The 21,438-nt window shown below is 46.9% G+C and overlaps 6 protein-coding genes across 6 annotated transcripts; 2 read left to right on the top strand and 4 right to left on the bottom strand.

The window, feature by feature from the left end:
• Positions 1–337: 337 nt before the first annotated feature.
• DFJ58DRAFT_836218 (uncharacterized protein) lies at positions 338–2,079 on the bottom strand (the record flags this gene model as incomplete). The annotated part of the gene is made up of 5 exons (XM_041392287.1): positions 338–754; positions 811–1,450; positions 1,499–1,581; positions 1,632–1,668; positions 1,790–2,079. 5 exons carry the CDS (start codon positions 2,077–2,079, stop codon positions 338–340), a joined length of 1,467 nt encoding a protein of 488 aa, XP_041250695.1.
• Positions 2,080–3,816: 1,737 nt separating this feature from the next.
• On the bottom strand, positions 3,817–4,399 carry DFJ58DRAFT_721449 (uncharacterized protein; the record flags this gene model as incomplete). Its single annotated transcript, XM_041384806.1, has 2 exons — positions 3,817–4,337; positions 4,390–4,399. The coding sequence occupies 2 exons, from the start codon at positions 4,397–4,399 to the stop codon at positions 3,817–3,819; spliced, it is 531 nt and encodes a 176-aa protein (XP_041250694.1).
• A 261-nt stretch (positions 4,400–4,660) lies between these two features.
• DFJ58DRAFT_836217 (uncharacterized protein) lies at positions 4,661–5,085 on the bottom strand (the record flags this gene model as incomplete). Its single annotated transcript, XM_041392286.1, has 2 exons — positions 4,661–4,851; positions 4,905–5,085. 2 exons carry the CDS (start codon positions 5,083–5,085, stop codon positions 4,661–4,663), a joined length of 372 nt encoding a protein of 123 aa, XP_041250693.1.
• Positions 5,086–13,126: 8,041 nt separating this feature from the next.
• Positions 13,127–14,304, top strand: DFJ58DRAFT_836216 (uncharacterized protein; the record flags this gene model as incomplete). The annotated part of the gene is made up of 4 exons (XM_041392285.1): positions 13,127–13,342; positions 13,624–13,814; positions 13,865–13,918; positions 14,157–14,304. 4 exons carry the CDS (start codon positions 13,127–13,129, stop codon positions 14,302–14,304), a joined length of 609 nt encoding a protein of 202 aa, XP_041250692.1.
• Positions 14,305–16,889: 2,585 nt separating this feature from the next.
• Positions 16,890–17,431, bottom strand: DFJ58DRAFT_757180 (uncharacterized protein). The gene is made up of 2 exons (XM_041388180.1): positions 17,196–17,431; positions 16,890–17,136 (listed from the first exon to the last, which is right to left on the bottom strand). Exons 1-2 carry the CDS (start codon positions 17,290–17,292, stop codon positions 17,012–17,014), a joined length of 222 nt encoding a protein of 73 aa, XP_041250691.1. The 5' UTR covers positions 17,293–17,431; the 3' UTR covers positions 16,890–17,011.
• Positions 17,432–18,073: 642 nt separating this feature from the next.
• On the top strand, positions 18,074–20,343 carry DFJ58DRAFT_757169 (histidine phosphatase superfamily). Its single transcript, XM_041388179.1, has 10 exons — positions 18,074–18,106; positions 18,166–18,339; positions 18,390–18,789; positions 18,840–18,928; positions 18,990–19,008; positions 19,064–19,343; positions 19,392–19,467; positions 19,590–19,780; positions 19,933–20,275; positions 20,305–20,343. Exons 2-9 carry the CDS (start codon positions 18,168–18,170, stop codon positions 20,266–20,268), a joined length of 1,563 nt encoding a protein of 520 aa, XP_041250690.1. The 5' UTR covers positions 18,074–18,106; positions 18,166–18,167; the 3' UTR covers positions 20,269–20,275; positions 20,305–20,343.
• Positions 20,344–21,438: the final 1,095 nt, after the last annotated feature.

The following is a 21,438-nucleotide window of genomic DNA, read 5'->3' as shown; positions in this document are numbered from 1 at the left end:
TGCATACCTTGATGGGCCACATGGAGGTTGGCGTCAAAGCTTGTGAAACATGCAATAAATGCCCAATTTAGCTGTAGCACTTCTTATCGATGATGACATAATCCATGTTTGAGAGTGGGGTTGAATATTGCCAAATGTCGAGTACCGAGTATCTAAGCAAAGGGTAGTAGTATGTACTTGAAAAGGCTCGGGAAATGTAAATGCGGTATACAACTTGTAGATTACAGCTGTCCAATGGAAGGTAGAATGCTTGTATGAGGTGGTGAAAAATTGCATAGGGGTATTATAGCACTTGCGATGTGTACTAAGTATTCATTGTCCATTTCCTTTCAACGATCTAAGCCCTGACGCGCTTTACGACTCCTTTGGACTTGGCCTTGTACTTCTTGGGAGCCCGGGAGTTCTTGGCACCCTTGCAAGTTGTGGAGTGTGCGCGAGAGTGAGCGATTGGGATCTCCTCCGACTCTGGAGTATGCTCTGCCGCCGAGGGGAAGTAAGAATCATCTGTGTCTACAAAGGCTGCATGGTGCCAGATCTCATAGCGCTCGTGGGCAAAGACGTCTCCCGCACCCAAGATGTTTTGGGCAGCGACGTGCCAGTGTAAGGACAGCGCGACCTCGGCAGCTTGGAGCACTGAGCAATCGAATAGTGGGTCGATCCTCCGAGAGACAGCAGCAATGCTATCCCTGAGCTTGCGCAGCCCGACGTTGAGCTTTGCGGTGATGGCGTCCATATTTAAGGTAGGCAGTAAAGTCTAAAACGTATTCCATCAAACAAATTCGAACGCGCTAGATCAACACGAGAACTTACTCCATACGCCATGGACTCAGGACTCTCGTTACGAATGTCAATCGGACTGCCGTTGTCTCCCTTAGTCCACACGTAGTACTCTACGCTTTGGATATGGCAACAGTCATGATCGGCGACTGTCAACGGGTGGTCTAGTGATCGTGGCATGGATTGTTGATCGAGGAAGGAATTGAGGGAGAGGGGGAGGGGAAATGGGTCATCATCCTCGCCGTTGCGAAGGGTCTTCCATGCGGTGGAATTTACTTCAGGACACGCGTAGGAAATGGCCTCGGTTACAACTATGATCACAACAAAATCGACCTCTGGGTGGGTCCTGATCTCACCCTCCACCTTCTCAAAAACCTCCGCCTTAGTCTCTGAAAGGGCACACTCTCCGATCCCTGCAGTCACCACAAATTTTCTGGGTCCCTTCACAGGGGTGATCTTGATGACCATATCTGGGGTAACTGATTTGGTTTTGACTCTGAGTCTGAGTCGCATCGAGGAGTTCATAGCTACCCTGGTGGTGATTACATCGTGATCGTAGGGAATAGTAGCGATAGCAAGTATTAAGCAGTCCTTAAGATGGTCCAAGAACTCTTCATGGAGGGTGCTGGGCATGTCGACGGTGAGGACGTGCTCGTTATAGTCGTAAGAAAGACTAGACTAGTTTAAGCATTGCTCAAAATAGACACATTCATTAACTCACCGTGGCTTTGTCAGGACACGCTTCTGTTCTCCCACCATGCGTTCGACTAATTCAAATTCGCACGCTCTCACACCTCGGAATTCCTGTGATATTTGGTAAGCTAATAGCACCGTATTTGACTCGGTGCACGTACCATTCGGCTTTTCCCTGGAGTTGGCTCAGTCAAACACCTTAAGACCTTGCTTACATCTTAAACACGATCAGGACATCATAAAACTGTTTTACTTCTCACGGAACGTACTGGAAGGGGAGGTTTCAGAGTCCAAGAAGTGGCGTTAGATGTTATCACACAATGACTCTGCGGTACCAGTGCTGGAAATGGTATCAACTGGTTCATCCTGGTGCATCTCCTCTTCTACAGCCAATGATGTGCTGATGTGCGCACGTCCTGCATCTACGTTCTCCAGAGGTAAGCTCACGGCCGTGTATTTACTGGAGTTGCGCTGGTGGTCGGATTTGGTGTGTGCATGCGTCGCCTGTGTAGTGCTGGTGTTGCCTCTAGTTTGATAGCGCCTGCATGGGCTAGAGACTAAAGGGGCATAGTAAGAGTTTCTGCCAGCATGAGCTACTACGGTAGACATCGATTTTGGACGTTGGATTTTGGGTGTTGGGAGTCGTTTGTTACTAGGTGTTGGATGCTGAGTGCTGAGCATTGACTTCTGTGGCACCTTTGACAATGGAAGTTCCAGGAGAGATAATCACAAATTACAAATGTGATGATCTTTCCGGAATCGGGTGCCAGGTATCGGCAAGTGCCGTCATTGGCTAGCCTAAGTGATCAAGGGACCACACTTTAAAACCTGTGGTGCTGCCCTCAAGATGAAGTTATTATCTAAGGATGCATATCATATCATGATGTAGTAGACAGCAAAGGGGGAGCGTACTAATTTGATGTGAAAAGCCCTTCAGTCATACAAGAGCATCTGCCTTTCTGAAGTCTGGTCTCTGCCAGTGCCAGTGCAACCGTGGCAAACTTGAAGTTGGTCCAGGAGGGTTTCTGAGGAGCCTTTGAAATTAGTAGTGGCTTAGCTTGAAGGTTCAAGGTGTCACGGTAGGAATCTCACTGATTTGCAGTTTCTGTCGTGGCCGACGTTCAACTTGATTTGACAGACATCCGAGTCCGAGTTGTCCAAATCACATCTCTTCAACTTGAACTTCCACTGGCAAGCGCCCCCGGGCCTGCCAGGAAGTCAGCAACTGCCACTCCAGGTTACCGTGACTTCCCACCATGACAGCCTCCAGTCTCGTACTACTAGTAATAGTACTAGTGGTGGTAGTACCAGGGACAGGAGGTGTAAACAGTTGTGTCAGGGTTGATGCCTACTAGTAGTACTAGTAGGCTCTGCCAGCCTGAGTGTCACGGTGAGCAGCCTGCCAGTGAGCAACACCAAGTGTAGTTCAAGTCTGCTTCGCCTGGGCCACCGTGACAGACTCCAAGTCGGATTCGTTAGCCCTCCTGCGGCCGCAGGGTCCAAAATATGAAGCAGGGCCCGCTGAAAAGTCGCCGCAGATGATGCAGATGCAGGTTTCACCGCTTCAATTGATGATCTCATCGCCTGCCAGTCACGGTCATGGTGTACATGCAGCGGCAGTGGTCAGAGTCATCCCGAGGGGACGGCATGAGACATGTGTTTTTATGCCTTACCTGATTCTATCACCCTTGTTTGAATCTTGGTATTTACTATCATCCCGTTATACAATTCAATCCGCACTGGCACATTGCCGCAGCCATCTTCAAGTTGAGCTTGATTGGCCGCCTATTTAATTACTCACCTCGTCGTAAAACAGCGAGCAACAAAGACGCAGGCAAAATGGTATCTATATTCCGACGTACTAGTATGATCATATGATAGTATTATGTATCCTACTAGTACATTTTTCGCCTTGCATCCGCAACCCCATCGACTAGTACTATAGTCACGCAGCGTCATGGTATTACGCATATCATATCATCACCTTATGAACCCTGGCCTGGGCGGCCAGCCCGGGCCATACCTGCATTTCTGTTTGTCGTCTCGATGATAGATACCCCATCTCACCAATGGGAATGACTGCCCGATGTCCATGGAAGAATAAAGTCTTGTACAACGCCATTGTTAGTCAGTATGTACTAGCATCATACTAGTACCTTACTAGTACTAGTACTTGGAACCTTTTTCAGACGCAGCCAGAGTATAGCGGCGATTGAAAAGCACGTCTGAATTTGGGATTGCCTAATGAAGGCATCCTGTGAATCAAACGAAAGTTGCAATTCAAGCTCCGAGACCACTCTGAAACACAACTGTAATGGTACTGGCAGCGTGTACTAGTAGTAGCACTCATCCTGAAGGAAATTGTATGCAATCCTCCCAAATCTCCTCATTTTCCTGGTCCCACAGAACCAGTGCCAGCCGCTTTTGTAACTCTCTCACAAACTCAAGGTCTTGGCCCATGGTCAACGCTGACTTGGATGGGAACGAGATTTGTAGCGGTGAGGATGGGGGTGGAGTTGGATGGTTGGATGGAGGTGGAGTTATGTTGGTGGATGGGGGTGGAGTTATGTGGGTGGATGGGGGTGGAATTGGGTGGGTGAATGACAGTCCTACAGGACTCGGAGGCACTGGGAGTGTTGTTGGAGGCAAAAATGAGGGTGATGGTCCACTTGGAGGACGCGCGTCCGAGTCAGTGCGCAGTGGGGGTACTATGTAGTGAAGAAAGATGCCCCTGGCAGAGGTATGCGTGGAAGGGCTGTAGTGCTGGAGTTGATGGTGTGCTGCCCTTGACGTCCCAGACGCATGCTGAAAGTCGACATGGATAAATGTCAGACCTTGGTTTCTGCGAGCTTGACTTTGATTTGGTGCTATGAGCAAGGTTTTCAAGACTGCCGCGGATCAGAAAGGGGGAAAATATACTTGGGGGCATGACTGGGATCCTACTATGTCTACTGCTGTACTGTGACTGTCTAAGGGGTGTTGTACAGAAGGAATGGTAGCGAGCAACACCACAATTCCAACCAATTCAATACCATGAGTATTTAAACTTACAAAAGGTTGTACAAATTACATACAATAATCATGAGCTGCATCTGAACCTTCTCGATTGAGCGCGCTAAGTTTTAAAGAGCCTCAAGTCACATTGACAATCGAGGCCTTCTAAATCTAGACTTTTGAATGGTGGTACGTGCTAAATAGACCACGGGCTGGGGCGTGGAGCGGTCAAGATGCTGGAAATCTGATGGTAGTAGGACTCGATCGATGGAATAGCCATGGTGCCCCAGGATTGCTCAACCTGCGCCTTAGCCTGAGGTTCTTGGGGTTCAACCCCAATCCCTAGCAGGGCAGATTGAAAAATAACCCCATGAGGGTCGTGTGAGGCTAACGGTATCATAGTAAGGGCTGTGCGCTCTGTAATTACTACACATACTCACCTTCAATGTGTCGAGCTTCCAGGAATCCTGCAGTGCAGTGCTGCCGAGATAACGTCAGAAACTGCGGCGGGGCTAGGTCCAAACGTCTGCCACCAGTGAGTAAGTGACCAGCCTGACTCAGAGGAAATTGGAGCTTGCACCAGAGGCTAACCGACAAGAGGCAGTGCACCACGGTCAGCATGGCCGCTGATGCCAAAACTCCAGAAAGCCTACCACCGGCCGCGACTGCCAGTGAGTGGGACTTGAGCCTGACACTGGTGATACTATGATGGTCCATCACAACAGCCTCAATGCTCTGATGAGCGACCCAACCATGACTCGGATGATCAGTAAGTGACTCATTGGAATTCCAAAATGAACTCGCTGTCATGAGCCAGCCGACTGCCACATTCACTGAGTTGGAAGCTGACTTAATGCGTTCCTAACTCCTATCTTAGTAGGGTTGGAAAATTGGATCACCGACTGGGTCTTTTGACTCTGAGCCTTCGAATTCATCAGTTATTAGTAGCAATATTCAGATGGGCAGAAGGGGGAATTGTGCGATAGCAAAGGCGTGGATGGGTCGTGTTTTTAAAGTTCAAACCAATCACGATCATGAAGGATAGGATAGGATTTTTTTTTACATTTACTAACTTACTAAGGGCGCCAACAGACAAAATTCCAATCAAGGGTTTCGAAGTTTCGTTTCGCTTTCAAACGCAAATAATTTGTTCTCGCTAATTCTTGCTTTTCCGAGATTAATTTTGATTTACTCATGAAATTTGGTTTTGGTTTTACGATTCAGTTTCGATGTCAATTCACATTCATTTTATGTACAGTCAACATCAAAAGCCTTGCCACATGTAGTTACCCCGAAAGTCCTCATGTAAGATGTCTGTTCTCGGCGGGTGACTCAATGTCGATGTCAATCCAAGCAGCAGTGGCTCCCATGACTGTGTCTTGTACATTTAAACCCATGTGACTGACTCTAGGCTCCTCGCGTCGAGTACCGAAGACGTAGAGCGAGAGTAGGCATGATAGGGAATAGCTCATGGGCTGGCGGAGTCATATGTTCAGTACGGCCAAAATTTCTTAGATAGACTCACGGATCACTGGAACACCTTCTTGTCCGTGTTCTCGTGCTGCAGGAAAGACTTCCCAGCGCAGCAAGTCTCCGAACCCGATGCCATACTATATATGTCGCCAAACCGGCAACGGTCTCCCTGTACTTGTCACTGTTTTGATACCGCAAGAATGCACAGTATTGGAGCAATGCATCTTGGGAATGTCTCAAAATTGGTAGCTCGAGCCTCGTTTCTGGTCATGATCCCCCAGTGAAGAGTTGACTCTGGAAATCAATCAATTCACTGGGGATTCGCTTCACTCTGTTTTCATACACGCCAAGGCCTTCTCCGCAGTACGCAAGAGTGACCAGCAACCTTTATCCAAAGTTGGACTGTCAAAATTGTAGAAAGTTGTTTGAACTTGCTCGAGAACATGAGGCGCTTCGGTGAGCTCACTGTCGTCACAGTAGACGTCGTATGGACATGGTGGTAATCAAGGGTGTGCTTCAATGGATCGCTATGTATGTATCTCCCGTCAGCGACAAACTGGGGGCCATCAACGAATCACCCACTGCGCATTGAGTCAGACAGCCAAAATCGCCAGAAGAATTGGGAATGTTCAAGTCACGGTAAGGGGGTCGCTCCGACAGCTTCATTAAGTATATATATCATCACATCTCCCGTGTCAGTCAAAAAGATGAACATCGTACCATTGATGTCAAGAATACGGGACTTTTTACTACAGGAATCACTCAACTGCCTAGTGGCAAGGTGCCCCAAAGGTTGGAAATTGTCAACATAAATAGCCAAGTTTGCACAGAGGCAGGGTACAGAGTCTTCCAAGTCCAGGTAAACAGTCGTCGAGTCAACCGTGGACCAGTCTCTCAAACAGTCACAGTGGGATGTATTATATTTCAGTAAATGTCTTGACGCGGGCCATGCGGCATAGTAGGCGCTGAAAAGTTAAGAACGAGTCGTAGTTGGTATTAGCTGTATATCAGCTGACTAGTACCACGATGTACTTACGAGTCACGCAGAGTCACTCTGTGTTCGGGCTCAAAAGTTCAAAGTAAGCTAGAGTCGAATTTGGCCGAAACTCGAGTCGAAAGTGGACTTCGGAAAACTGATTCGAAATCGAAACACACACATCTTGAATTCCATATTGGGAAATGAAAAACAGCAAGGTCGTCGATATCCTTACACCACCACTCATTGGCATACCACTTATAGGCCTCTGCGCTCTGTCGCATACAGGCAGGCCTCGTTGGCCTCCTGCTCGCTGAATTGATGCCTCTTCCTCTCGCGCAACAGTCGACGTTCATCTCCCTTAGTAAGTAGGTGGTTTTTGATGTTTTCACGATCATTTAATTTAATTTAAATTTTTTTCAAATTACGGTCAGCTAACAAAAAGCGTGTATAATCTATGAACTTCCTGAATGCGCAGTGCACATTCCTACGTATGTTGGGAGTCAAGCCTGATGATGATGCTTGCATCTGAGAACTACCATGACGTCGGCAGTCCTTCACAAGTCACCAGCCACTTTGAAAGGTCAGACAACTCCAAGCTCTGATAGTCCGTTCATTCAGGTGAAGTCCCTCAATGCGCAGGCGTCTTATAAAGACATCTCATGACTGTGTGTCTCTGTTTCACCATTTCCAAGTTATTCGACTGCCTCAGTGCATATGCGAGTCCTGCGATAGGATAACGCGAAGAAGGCCAATGTTAAAAAGGTCGTTGGCCTGTTCTGGATTCGCGAGAGGTAAGCAGGAACTTCATCTCGTCCATTATTCAGTAACTTTGAGAGAAACTCATTGAGTCTCAGCTTCGAGAGGCAGATGGTCTGAATGAGAATCATCACCTCCTTTGCGTGGCATATATTCCACAGCTCACTACTACCACGACTTGGAAATTGGTCTTCACGTGCCCACTACTACTAGTAGTACCCGCATGTTGGATAGGGCGAATCATTGGATCACATGTTGAACTTGTCTCCTTAATTTGGAACTTCAAAATTGTCGTCTTAGGAGTAGGATGCACGGCCCTCATGAGCGCAGAGCTTCATAATGCCACCGCCGCAGTGTCAACCAGCCCCAGCCTGTTCATAGTAATTCCAAGCGGCGCTTCAAAACATCAAATGCTCCGATCAAAATAAATTATAAATGGATAGCTTTCACGTTCTAGTTAAACTTAAACCAGAATGTCACTGTCTTCATCATCTTGTGATATAGAAACCTCACTGCACGGTAACATAAATGACATGCCGGAATTGCCTAATGATTTTTCAAAGGTAGAATACCTTGGGCGCAGGCATGAAAAACAGTCATACATGGTACGAGGATTACCTTGTCTTAATTAGCAGCGAGCACTAAGTTAATATAAGATGGAGCTGGACGCAATCAACTTGGATGAAGATGTGCAAGATACACTGTTTACCCAATACAGTATCGACTCACTGTATTCAAACTATGTCGCATCACAATATCGAGTCCGGCAGTATACCCACTTTTTGACCATCCTGAAGCGCGAGGAAGATGCTTGGGCACAAAGAGTTGAGAAGGCAATGGATCTGATGCCAGATTACAAGCCTCCTATGCAGTCCTTGGTGTCATAGTGGTGCCCATTCGATGAAGAATGTCGACTCTGATTCTTTCTGCAACATCCTTTGTGTTTTATCTTAGCAACTTAATATCAGTCGTCTTTTGTATTCAACTTAAACCACTATTTTCTGCATCACTTATATGAGTTAACTCAACTATGTACTGGAATCAATCCTGGAAGTGTATTTGTCGCTTGTTATATCATCTTAGTACCTGCCATGCTCTGCCCAGTCTCATTACCGTGACACTACTACATTAAGTCAAACTGATCTACTAGTATGAGTTGGAAGTTCGAACCGCATTGATACATGTGGCAATGCCTAATGAGGGCGCCCTGATGATTGGGCTGTTCCATGGTAATAATGACTGTGACATCTTCTCTGTAAAATACTATCATCACCAAATCGTCATGGTAGCTTCCAAGTCGGAGGGGGAATGGGTCTTTCTCGACCGCCTTGGATTCTGTTCCTCATCCTCATCCTTTCAATGGTGTCCTGCAGTGCGCCACATTGCTCTTGGGAAAGGAATACCAATTTTTGCGGACTCAGCAGACATCGCTCTATCTGTAAACATTACCAAAGGGCAAGCACTTTAGCTACTGAGAAAAGGCGGGCCCGGGCAAGATATAATAGTACTCCCAGCGTAAGTTCCTGATCCATACTTTGCCCCACCATGACGTTCCTCGAAGTTTGAGTCACTTACCCTCCATGATAGCTCGGACCGATCCAAGTTACAAAGGATCGCTGCCTGAAACCCATAGCTCCTTGCGACACAAGGGTATTCAGCACACCTCTGGGGCCTATCAACCGACCCAGTGCCCCACGTGCTAGTACTCCGACATTTGCATTCCACGACTCTGATATTTTGGAGGTTGCGATGGGGGTTGATGATGATGGAGATATTCCAGGTGTGTACCTTCTTAACATTTATGCCCTCACTCGTACCATATCGTTCATGACTCACCAGTGGGCCCAGGTCAACGTCCTTCGCTTAGGCCGGTCCCAAGAAATTTCAAGGAATTCCTACCTGCGGATGAAGATATCAACCTGTCAGATTCTTCTGGGAATGACCCGCCTCTTGTTGCTGAGAATCCACCCCAGAGAAGAATTCAAAGGGTCCTTTTGACCCTGTGTAATTCTCTTCAAACTGCGTTTAACGCGGTAGGACTCAGTCGATTATATCCTAGGTGCCCGTCCTTCGAGCCCAACAAATTCATTCCATCGTCCCTACTAGCTAAAGTCTGTCCGACCGCTACTGATATGGTTGGTACTCAGGCGCCTAATCCACCTCTTCAACCGCCCTATCCATTCTCCAACATGACTACCTACCGCCTTATGACTTGGATGAACTCTGGGAGTCATCAAAAGTCCGAGACCGAAATATCACGCCTTGTCAAAGAAGTCATCCAGGCGCAGGACTTCAATCCTAGGGACCTGGATGGATTTTCCGTGAGGAGGAGTTTGCAGGCGCTGGACAATAGCAGAGGAAAGGGGAGCGCCACTTTTCCAGACGACTGGTTAGAGACCGACATTATGTTGAACATACCCACAAAATCAACGGATGATCCCACCAGGACATTTAGTGTTCCCGGATTTCATTATCGACCGCTCATAGGAGCGATTCGTTCTGCGTTTGCCGATGTTCAAGCTAATGCTTTCCACCTCCTCCCCTTCAAGTGCTTATGGAAGGACCCCCTAGATGGCCATCAAGAGCGCATATTTGATGAACTTTATACCTCCGACTCCTGGCTACAGGCTCAGGATGACCTACAGAGGCACCCAAAAGAACCTAGTTGCTCGCTGGAGCGCGTCGTTGCCGGACTTATGTTTTTTTCAGATGCAACTCATCTCACAAGCTTCGGGACCGCCAAGGCTTGGCCCCTGTACTTATACTTTGGAAATTTAACGAAGTACGCACGATCGGCACCCAAATCTGGTGCGTGTCATCTGGTGGGATTTTTGCCTTCTGTAGGTGGATTCCCTCTAGCAACGTATGTCTCTCATCTTGATTTTCAGCTTCCGGATAACGTCAAGGACATTCTCAGTAGCCTACCTAGGATATCCAAGAGTGGTATGGCAGCTCTTCACGCCCATTGTCAGGCGAGACTTATTTCATGGGTGCTGGAACCGTCTACTGGATGTGGAATTTCTCCAAGCATACTGCCATGGAATTGTGATCAAGTGTCCAGACGGAATATTAAGACGAGTATTTCCTCGCATCTTCACTTACTCTGCGGATTATCCAGAAAAGTATGCTCCTTTCCTTTGTTTTTCGTTGAGAAGATGCTAATGATACTTAAGGGTTTTAATAGCCACCATCAAAGATATGGGCTCTTGCCCATGTCCGCGCTGTCTCATGCGGAAATCTTCGTTCGACCTCCTTGGCCTATGTAGAGACATGCGAGATCGCCTAGCCAGCCTTAGGACTTACTGCTTGGAAAGGGTAACGGATGCCTGTGAATTCATCTACAGGTCAGGAAATACCGTTGATGGCTCAAAGGTGCAGGCCACTCTTGGAGAAGGGTCCTGGGTGCCAACTTTGGTGAGTACCTCGAAAATCAGTTACCTTTTCATCTGAAACTGATTTTTTTACTAGAACACATTTGCAGAAAAACTCGGACCGCTAGGACTCGATGCTTTTTGCATGCTTGTTGTGGATTTCATGCACGAGTGTGAGCTAGGCACCTGGAAAGCCCTATTCACCCATCTCATCCGACTACTCTATGCGCTTCCTGGTGGTGACAGGCCTGGTCGCACGTCTTGACCAGAGGTTTGTTCACTAAGCCTCTTTTTGCCGATGTGAAAGTAATTGCCTCAAACATAGATTTCGCCACATCCCGTCGTATGGTAATGGTGTCATTCGCAAATTTGCCAATAACACCTCCGAAATGAAAAGGCTTGCCGCAAGAGACTTCAAAGACATTCTCCAGGTCTGTCTTTTTGATGCAGTTGCTAACGCCTACTGTTGATATCTTATCTCAGTGCGCCATGCCAGTCTTTGAAGGGCTTTTCCCGGCAGACCATGATGCCGCTGTACAATCACTGCTGTACAGGTTTGCTCAATGGCATGCCCTTGCAAAACTGCGGATGCATTCTGACACCACCTTGTTGACATTGAGTAGCACATTTAAGACGCTGTCCGGTCAGTTGCGTAAGTTTCGAGATTTTACCTGCGCTGCTTTCTCCACCTTGGAGTTACCAAAAGAAAGGGCTGCTCACGAGCGCAAGGCCGCTCGTGAACACTTAGGCTGCCACGACGCAGATGCTGGGAGTGGTGGTCGAAGGGTCAAAAAATTTAATTTAAACACTTACGAATATCATGCTATGGGGGACTATCTGCGGTCAATCCAGCTTTTTGGGACGACAGACTCATATACGTCACAAATGGTGGGTGAACGTCTGCAATAGCTTCTGGTGTTGATTAATTTCTGGTCAGGGAGAGTTGGCGCATCGAGCACTTAAAGCTTTTTATCTGCTGACCAGTAAGCTAGACACCTCGGCTCAACTCGCCAAGCACGAGCGTCGTCGTCGAATCCTTCAGAAAGTTGCAGAGGCAGAACCCAGCTCCTGCACTAAGGAGCAGTCACCAATGGACTCACGCATCTCACTGAAGGAGCATCACTGCATACCGACACTTAGCCACAACAACCCGTTGGATATATTTAGTTTTCTTCGGGATCATAGCGATGATCCAGCTGTAGCAGTAGGTCTCCCTCTCCTCATCGTTTAAGTTGTTCACAACCATGTGCAGGGGTTCATACCAAAGCTCAAGGACCACATTTTATATAGACTTCGAAACTTAGACATCGGCTATTGCGACCATGTCTTTACCGATGAAGAGCGGAATTCAGTCGTAATCTCAGACAGCAGGCTATATGTCGTTCAAACAATGCAGGTATGTTGCACAGATTGTACACTTTGCTAGTGTTCAATCGTTCAATTCAACAGGTTCATTATACGACTTATGACCTTAGACAAGAGTATGGTGCTGTCAATACTAGGACGCACCCGGATGTTATGGTCTTATCTGGGGAAACAAGACCCCAACATCCATACTGGTACGCCCGTGTTCTGGGCATTTATCATATGGATGCCTGGCTCAAGGTTAACGGTCTGGTCAAAAAGCACCAAATTGAGGTCCTTTATGTCAGATGGCTAGCACTCTTGACAGACCACCGGTCAGGGATGAATTGCGCTCAGCTTCCAAAGGTAGCCTTTGTCGAAGAGTCTGACCGAGATGCATTTGGGTTCCTTGATCCTGGCCAAGTCATTCGAAGTGTGCATCTGATTCCGGCATTTACCTCTGATCGCAGAACCACCTCTCTTCAGCATGGAAAGTCCTTTGGACGTCCATGCGATGAATTGGATGATTGGGAAGCGTTCTATGTAGGCATGTAAGTGTGATCTTTCTTCCAATCTTCCTCACTTAATCCATCAACCATTCAGCTTTGTCGACCGAGATATGTTCATGCGCTACACGCATTATGGCGTTGGACACCCTACTGCCCAGCGGGAGTTGACAAGAGATTGTGCAAACCTGGACCTCTTGGATAACCCAGAAACAACTGAGGCCAATGACCATATGGACTGGGAGAGTGACATTCAATCCTGCGAGGGCGAAGGGAATGACTGCAGTGATGAAGGAGGCGAGGAAGAAGACGAGGACACGGATGACCAGGAGTGCAAATCTGAAGATGGTGAGAGGCTCGGTGATCTGGATAACGTGGAGATAGGACTTCACGGTGAGGGCGATGACCAGGACCAGTCTGAGTTTGAGGACAACGAAGACGACTACCAGGTCTCTTTCTGACTTGTGATATAGCCCACCGGTGACCGTGACATCTGAGTCATGATACCCATCAATAGTACTTGTAATTTGAGATATCTGAATCAAAATATATTCTTTGAATGGAGAGGATGCAAATATTACACTTTTCCGAGAGCTGGCAGCCGGTTTTGAGGCATGGTGCTACCGTGACCGTGACTAGCTGAACATACTACTAGTACTACCTACTAGTACTACTGACTTTGTACTAATTTTTCAGGTAGATGATCCGGGTGAATCAGTCATGATACTAGTCCTACTACTTGTACTATCATGATGTCACGGTGACATGCGAGTCCTTTCCAACCCATCGGCTCCTCAACCGTTTCAACTTGAAGGCATCCGAGTCATTCAAGTTCAAGTTCAAGTTTGCTGCGGCCGCAGTCCGTTCGTCCATTGATCATGCCATCATGATCATCGCGATAAAGCCCACACACGAGCCTGAGTATGCGGCACTGCGTTACAGAAGTAGTAACATGACGATCAACCTGCCAGCTGCAGCAGTGGGAGGCTTAGCTTGAATGGGGTGCAGCTCAGGCGAGCCTGCCAGTGAGCTTGCCGGTCTCTGAGTTGGGGTGACCCAGATCTCTTCAACGACCTAACTTCAAGTTGGACCTTGTATTAGGCCCGGGCCCACTACACTAGTAGTAACCGACCAGGTCCGAGTCAGCGCATCCGCCAAGCCCTGCCAGTGATCAACTTGAAAGGACAGCTTACTTTGCATCCTCATGATATCTTAAGTCATCCATGCTCCTCTTTCACACCGCCTCTCACGATGATTCACCAGGGATATGTGGCAGGAGGCAGCCATCACTGGCCGTTACTCGAGTAACATCGAGGTTTGTGAAATGAGCAAGCAGCCTGAACTCAGTTGGAGTGTTCAAGTTCAAGTTGCCCTTGTCTTCCAAGTCCGAGTCAGACTGTCCATCTACTAGTACTCAATGCTCATTCTCCTTCAGTCAGACATGCTCGAATAAGATCCGATGTTCACAGCATCCTCATTCTGACCTGGCAGGGATAACCACCATGTTAACTTTACTCACGAGCTTGATCATATCTGATACTCAAATCTCGTCAAGTGCACCAACCGGACACAATGTGCAAGTTTTGAGCTCGTATCCGTATCATTCACGGCGTTTTACAAGTCCTCAGACAGCTGTCAACCCTGACTGCCCAGTTCAAGAAGGTTCGACGCCACTGGCACAGGTGTACAGACTCGGAGGAGTTGTTCGTGCCTCCCAAAACTTTGAAAGACTGTCATGGTCCCCATGGCTATCTAGTAGCAATTCTCTCTTCCTTGTCGTCATCGTTCTCTCCTCAAAATGACACCCAGGACTCGGAGGCTCTGATACTTGCCAGTGATACTGGACCAGTGACATGCACAGCCGCGTCAACATCAGAAGTCCTCATCTGTTTGACTTTGCCATTAGTAGCGGGTCTCATTGAGTCCACTCGTTTTAATGCTCAGCTCAGATGAGATTTTTGTTACATGTGCGGCTGTCTGGCGATCGATGGAGAAGATTTGCCAACGAGCTAGCTGTTTACCACAACGCTAGAGTCTTTATTGGATTATTGGGAATTTGATGTAATTTGTAAATGAAAACCGTGACCGGGCGTAGTAGACGGTGGTTGCAACAGCTATGAAAAGCCTTGCAAAGCTCAAGCCAAAATGAGGGAGAACAAGGACAACCGAAGGTATGCCCTGCTGTCGCCAGCCAGATATGATGGCGGCATGTTACAATTTTGTTGAGAAGTTTGATAACATTCTACATGTGTTAACCAATGCCAAAGGATACTTCCCATGCATCGCATCACATATCATCTCAAATCAACATATGAAAGACGAAACAATGATGAAGATGGGAGGGATTGCGAAGAGTGCGCTGTCATCCCTTGCTGGTCTTCATGGCGCCTTGTGATGACTTTGTTACGTGGTCCCAAGCTTATCTACAAACGTCGACCAATGCCAAAGTGTACTTCCTTTCAATGACATTACATGTAGCCCTAATTCCAAACATCAAAGCCAAAGAATGACGAGTATCAGAAGTCATCGAGAGGAGTACACTGCTCTCTCCTACTCGTTTTCATGGTGCCACAGGACGACTTTGTTACGAAGTCTCAATCTATTCTCCATATGCTGATCCATGCCAAAGGTACTTGCCAAGAGAATGCATTGAATAAGGTTGCAATTTAAAACGTAAAGAAGGCAAAACGACAATGCTCAAAATAATTGGTTCTATTACGCTACTGACCCGTATCGTCTTTGAGGCAGAAGTATCACAACGTTGTCATGGAGTGCTAATGTAACTCTGGATTCGCGGGCCCTGATGGCCATGTATGTACAAATCAAATCTTTCACGGTATATATGATGATATTTGGCTACAGCAGAATTGTATCCTTCTGTAGTTCACATGGCTACCATATCAAGGAATCATCCGTTTACTGATGAAAATCCAGCACTAGATCCCCCTCGTGCTCGCAGTCAACATCCTCTCCCTCGTTGCCTCTTCCTATCAATCCTGCTTGTCAGTTACCACTATCAGTGCGGCCTTCACGTTATTTATTCAGTGACTTCTACTGCATCTTGGACTCCTCTTCTCCTAGCTTGCACTCCACCTCAAACACACTACCTTGCCGTATATATATATCAATGTCTACATACATGTTCCTGTCATCGGTAGTCATAATTTTATTTTGCATCTTCATCTCACCCAGCAAACGAGTGATGAGCGTTACCCTTCCAAAATACTTCGGCTCCCAGGTATTGGCCTCTGCTGTAAGTGAGGTAACGCACATACCTTGTTTTCGGGAGCTTCAAGTTGGGGTAGCCGAAGTACTTCGGAAGGCCACTCCTTGTTTTCGGGAGCTTTGGGGAGCCGAAGTATTTTGGAAGGGTTCGCTATTCCAAAATGGAGTAGGCCCAGCGGCTACTGTCGCTTGTTACTCATCCGAAACTCAAACTGCGTGTAGAGCCATTCAATGACCTCCGTCACTTTATGATAGCTGAGCAGTGTATGATCAAAAATTTTATTAACACAGGATATATTTATAAAGACCGCTCACTCTCTACAGTGCGGAATATGCAATCGAAGCACCCTCGCAACAAAATACCTTCCACATTGGTCACATATTTTGAAAAGCTCCCAGTCCCAGATACCCACACAGTCAGGAGACCGTGACCTGTTTCAAGACTATTCATCACAACCACACCATCCTGTACTTGTCCGAGGGGGAGATAGGTGGACACACGTCGGCATCCACCATGACTCGCTGATCCTTGAGTAGTAGCGGTACCTTGAGCAGATACTTTGTATCAATTAGCTTGTGTGCCGAATTGTATTTGTACCTGATTAATAAGTCGAATAAATAGTCGCGGGTTTACTGAGGTCACACCGACCAAACCACGGAGTTGTCGGAAATCAGGTTAGAGCGAGACGTGGGATCCAATATAAGCGTTGAAGTAGGTGCAATGTTATGCGGGTTGGGAGGAAGATGCATCTAGGTGGAAAAAAAAAAACATTAAGTGTTACTTGGGAGTTTATTAATTATCAACAAACATAAAGACTACATTCGTGATATGTTAATATAGCTAATTTCATAAAGGCCAACGGTCCTTCGTAGGTGACGGTGTCGAAGCGTTCCTATGGTAGATGTCGAAGGGGTGAATGCGTGGAAGCCACTGGGAGCGTGAAGGCGACGTCATATTTGTGATTTGAGCTCTGGTGTGAACAGTGGGCGCTTGAACTCGGATAAATTAGAATTTGGACTACACGAAAGGAGATGAGTTTTTGTCGAATGAAGGTATCGAACTGAATCAGAACGTACATGAAGCAGCGGGCGCAGTGTACATTGGGAGGAAGATATTAACAGACAGCGTCAGCGAAAGAATGGCTGTTGGAACTAACAAAGATGGGCTCCTCATAGGCTTACCTTACTAGTACATAGGACAGGTTTAGTGAGGGTTAGCGGTACTCGGGTCCCAAACGACAACAACATTTTAGAGCGATCAGTGAGTACTAGAGTGCTAGCTAGTGTCAAACCACTAGTTCCCCCGAAAATTCTCGTTTCCCAGCACAAGTTGCGTCAATTCAGTACAGAACGAGACTCTTGCCTAAACCTTATTAATACGGCGCGCAGCGCCAAATACTTACACCCTTAAAACACATCCTGAACATCGATAGCAGTGCTCAGCAGGCCTGATACTTCATTCTTACCTTTTCTGACCCTTTTCACAGAGTATTTCCAGTAGTACTACGTAGTGTGTTTATGAATATAATATGCACCTCTCTCACTCGAAAATGGAATGAATCAGTGATGATATATATATTGCTGGGAAATGTCGATCGATGATACATAAGCTTAGATGTTAAATTAGGCTAGGATGACAGTGGCGCTGCCCGGTGTAAGTAGTCAAGACTGTCGTCCCTTAACCGTTACGCCTAGACCGTTAGGCCAAAAGGCAGTGATAATCAAAGCTCAAGCTTCAAGCTTGATTATCTCGGACAGTATTTATGTTGATTATGGGAACTCAGGTAAGCAACGAGCTTACACCGGGTTCCAAACGACCACATTCAAGTTTTAGAATTGAATGTTGAGCCTCATCCTTGTTACGTCAAGTACTTAAGAGTAACTGACAGTCGGTTACGAGTCTACATCCTAGTGGCGTTCGGTTCGCGTTCTATTCGGTATCGAACTTCTACAATTATGATCACGTATGTATAATGATTTGCTATAAAGTATGGAACTCGAGTGCCCCCTTCTGACCTCTCTAACTTATCATAAGTTAGAGAGGTAGCCATGCTTGCCATCGTTCTGCTGCTCGCTCTGCCGTTCTGCACCGCAGAGTCAGCTTCCAGTTATGCAGGATCAACCGTCGTTGATTCTTATCCTCCCCCCGGTGCCACCAACACTGCTATCGACGCTTACTTCCCGGATGCATCTCAAGTCGGTTATGCAGGTCCAACGCCTAGTCAGTGATAATGCTAATTATATTTCCTGCGTTCTAATCAAAAAATTCAGCTGGTGCTGAACCTGCGGCCATTGTCACTGCTATCCCATTCTCTAAGATCGAAAATGTATTTCCCTTGTCGAGGCCCAATTCAGCAGACGGCGCGAACGTCACTTTCGATGTGATGCGTCACTGGGGCAACTTGTCGCCCTTGTACTCCGTGGAGTCGTTTGGTCTTCCTGGTGCATCTCCCGTCATCCCGGAAGGGTGTGGCATCAACGCAGTGCATCTCTTGATGCGCCATGGCGCCCGCTATCCAACATCTGGCTCCGGAGGTTCTCGATTGGCCTCTGATATTCATGCTGCTGCATCGAAAGAAGGCTTCAGTGTCACTGGTGATTTGGAATTCTTGGCAACCTGGACATATAAGTTGGGCGCGGAGACCTTGACGCCTTTCGGCCGCAACTCGCTGTACGTTCGCTGTCCTCTACGATACTTTCACTGACGCCCCCCTCCATCAGCTTCAGCAATGGGGTTGCCTTCCGCTACAGATATGGCGAGTTGCTTAATGCCTTCACGGACCTCCCAGTATTCCGTACTACTTCTGAAGGTTTGCCTGCATCGAACGTTTGTTTCACAATGTGCCCTGATGGTTTGCTTATGTTGTATAGATCGCATGGTGGATTCTGCGTGAGCAATTCGTTCATATTTCTGCGTGCACCGTGCCTGATAATGCTATCGATAGCCTGAACTTTGCTGCAGGCTTCTTTGGGGTCAGAACTTACGAGACCGACTATCACCAGGAGATTATCATCGAGGAGAACAACTTCAACAACACCCTCGCTCCTTATGATGTGTGCACCAACTCCAATAATGCGGATATCGGTCGCTTCGGTGGTACTCAGGCTGGAAAATGGGCAAATATCTATCTCGAAGATGCTCAAATGCGCTTGCAACCAATGATCCAAGGATTTAATTTGACCATCTCACGATTGTTTTATATGCAGCAACTATGCGCCTATGAGGTAATTACATCATCTACACCGTCTTCATGGATTTCTGACATTCTGCAGACCGTGGCCCTCGGGTATTCCAAGTTTTGCGACCTTTTCACTGAGAAAGAATGGGAAGGATACGAATATTTCAATGGTATGTTCCCTAAAATGATTCTTACTAAGCTTGGCGGTAATCTCTATTTGTAGATCTTAGTGAGCACATTGAGCGCTAAACTTGCAGCCTGATTGACTGATGTGACTTCATTGTCAACAAAGACTTCTGGTACAGCTACGGACCAGGTAATCCAACAGCAGCAGCGCTAGGCCTTGGCTATGTTCAAGAACTAGTCTCACGTCTCACTCATACTCCCATCAGTGTCTGGAACAGCAGCACCAACAGCACTCTTGACTCGAGCAACATCACATTCCCTCTTAATCAACCTATATATGTGGACGCTAGCCACGACGTGATCATTTCCACTAGTATGTTACCGCTTCCTTCCTCTCCAATTCAAGACTACTGACGGAAGGGCTCAGTCACCACTGCTCTGAACTTCACCAGTCTAGCTGCAACTGGTCCTCTGCCAACCGACCATATACCCCCTCATCGTGTACGCAGTCTCGTAAACCACCGCTTACCTCCATATCTGACCAATCACATCAGTCTTACATTGTTAGCCAGATTGCACCTTTCGCCTGCCAGCTTGTAGCGCAGGTGCTCAGTTGCCCAGCCTCAGAGGAGCCAACTCATATCCGGTTCCTTCTGAACGATGGTGTGATGCCACTGACGGGGATCCATGGTTGCACGGAAGATTCGAACGGTCTCTGCGCGCTGCCCAGCTTCATCAGCGGGATGCATGAACGAATTGGGGAGATCAACTATGCGCATGATTGCTTCGCCAATTATACCATGCCCGATCCCGACAACATAATCGATGGAAGATACCCTAGTTAAAAGGATGGTTGAGTATTTTGTCGTATATACACAAGTTGCCACCTTTTGGAGAATGTTAATGAACGTTAATGTCTAGACAAAGGCCGAGCTTCGCCAGCAGCAAGTTGGTTCCACAAGTACTAATGTCGTGTGCTATCTTGTGGAGAATGCATCGAAGGTATACTAATTGTACATCATCAGCAGTATCCTTTGGGAAGTAGCGAGCCAAGGTAAGAATCGAGGAAAGCTGCGGAAAATTCGTTGTCGGACAATATGCTACATGTGTGATGAGAATGAGCACCTTTCAATAGACATGTTCTCACAAATCATTGAGATGCCGTGTACATAACTTTCAGAAAGCACAACTTAAAGTTGACATCATTTTAGTGAACCAGAAAGCTTAGGCAATGCATATGTAGCAGAGGTAGCAATAAGTACAATAATTCGCAACGGTTTCACTTGGTCAGATGAGATTGCCAGTACAGTGAGAAATTGAAATGATGACCAAGAATGACTTACAGTGAATAAACAATGAACAAGCTTGATGGAATCAACACCCACGGTGTATGAACGGTGTTTAAGTTCTCGGCATCGCATTCTCGTTGAATCATCTTCTCGAACGCCCATAGATTACGGATCATAGATGGAAAACTTTCTGAGGACAAGTTGAAGTCATCGTGGGGCACGAAAGTGAATTCCTTTTCATGGACAGACTATCAAATAAAAGAGGTTTCAGCGCAATGACTGTGCGTAGTCAAGATGGACCTCCGAGGATCTACACACCAAAAATATTGTCAGTAGGTTTCGAACCAACTCCAAGAGAAACAGATTTGGACTCTGTTGTGGAACTTGTGATAACCACTTGGCTAAGACCAGTTATGTGGACCTCTGAGGAAACCATCCATGAGCCAATGTCAAGGTGTGTTCCAATAAAAAAGACCTGTTATTCGGCAAGTTTCGAACCTGCACAGTTGCAGAGAAACAGATTTTGATTCTGTTGCGGTAACCACTTGGCTAAGACCAGTTAAGATGAACAACTGAAGAAACCATCCATGAGTGAATCTTCAAAGCGTGTTCTGACAGAAAAACTTGAAGAACCTTATCGTCGGCAGGTTTCGAACCTGCACTGGCACAATCCAAGAGACAGATTTAGATTCTGTTAAAGTGGCCAGGACGAAGTTGTCATGAACC

The sequence above is a fragment of the Suillus subalutaceus genome (genome assembly GCF_016647625.1).
Source record: "Suillus subalutaceus strain FC151 chromosome Unknown DFJ58scaffold_3, whole genome shotgun sequence".
NCBI lineage: Eukaryota > Fungi > Basidiomycota > Agaricomycetes > Boletales > Suillaceae > Suillus > Suillus subalutaceus.
This window is presented reverse-complemented; position numbering and strand designations above follow the sequence as displayed.

What these genes read in the sequence shown, in the direction of transcription:
- DFJ58DRAFT_757180 (XM_041388180.1), bottom strand. Translation starts at nt 17,292, where the DNA reads ATGAGGAGCCCATCTTTGTTAGTTCCAACAGCCATTCTTTCGCTGACG. An exon ending in CACTGCGCCCGCTGCTTCAT is followed by an intron (nt 17,137 to 17,195) that starts GTACGTTCTGAT and finishes CCTTTCGTGTAG; the next exon opens with TCCAAATTCTAATTTATCCG.
- DFJ58DRAFT_757169 (XM_041388179.1), top strand. Translation starts at nt 18,168, where the DNA reads ATGCTTGCCATCGTTCTGCTGCTCGCTCTGCCGTTCTGCACCGCAGAG. An exon ending in AGCAACTATGCGCCTATGAG is followed by an intron (nt 19,344 to 19,391) that starts GTAATTACATCA and finishes GACATTCTGCAG; the next exon opens with ACCGTGGCCCTCGGGTATTC. An exon ending in AGGATACGAATATTTCAATG is followed by an intron (nt 19,468 to 19,589) that starts GTATGTTCCCTA and finishes TTGTCAACAAAG; the next exon opens with ACTTCTGGTACAGCTACGGA.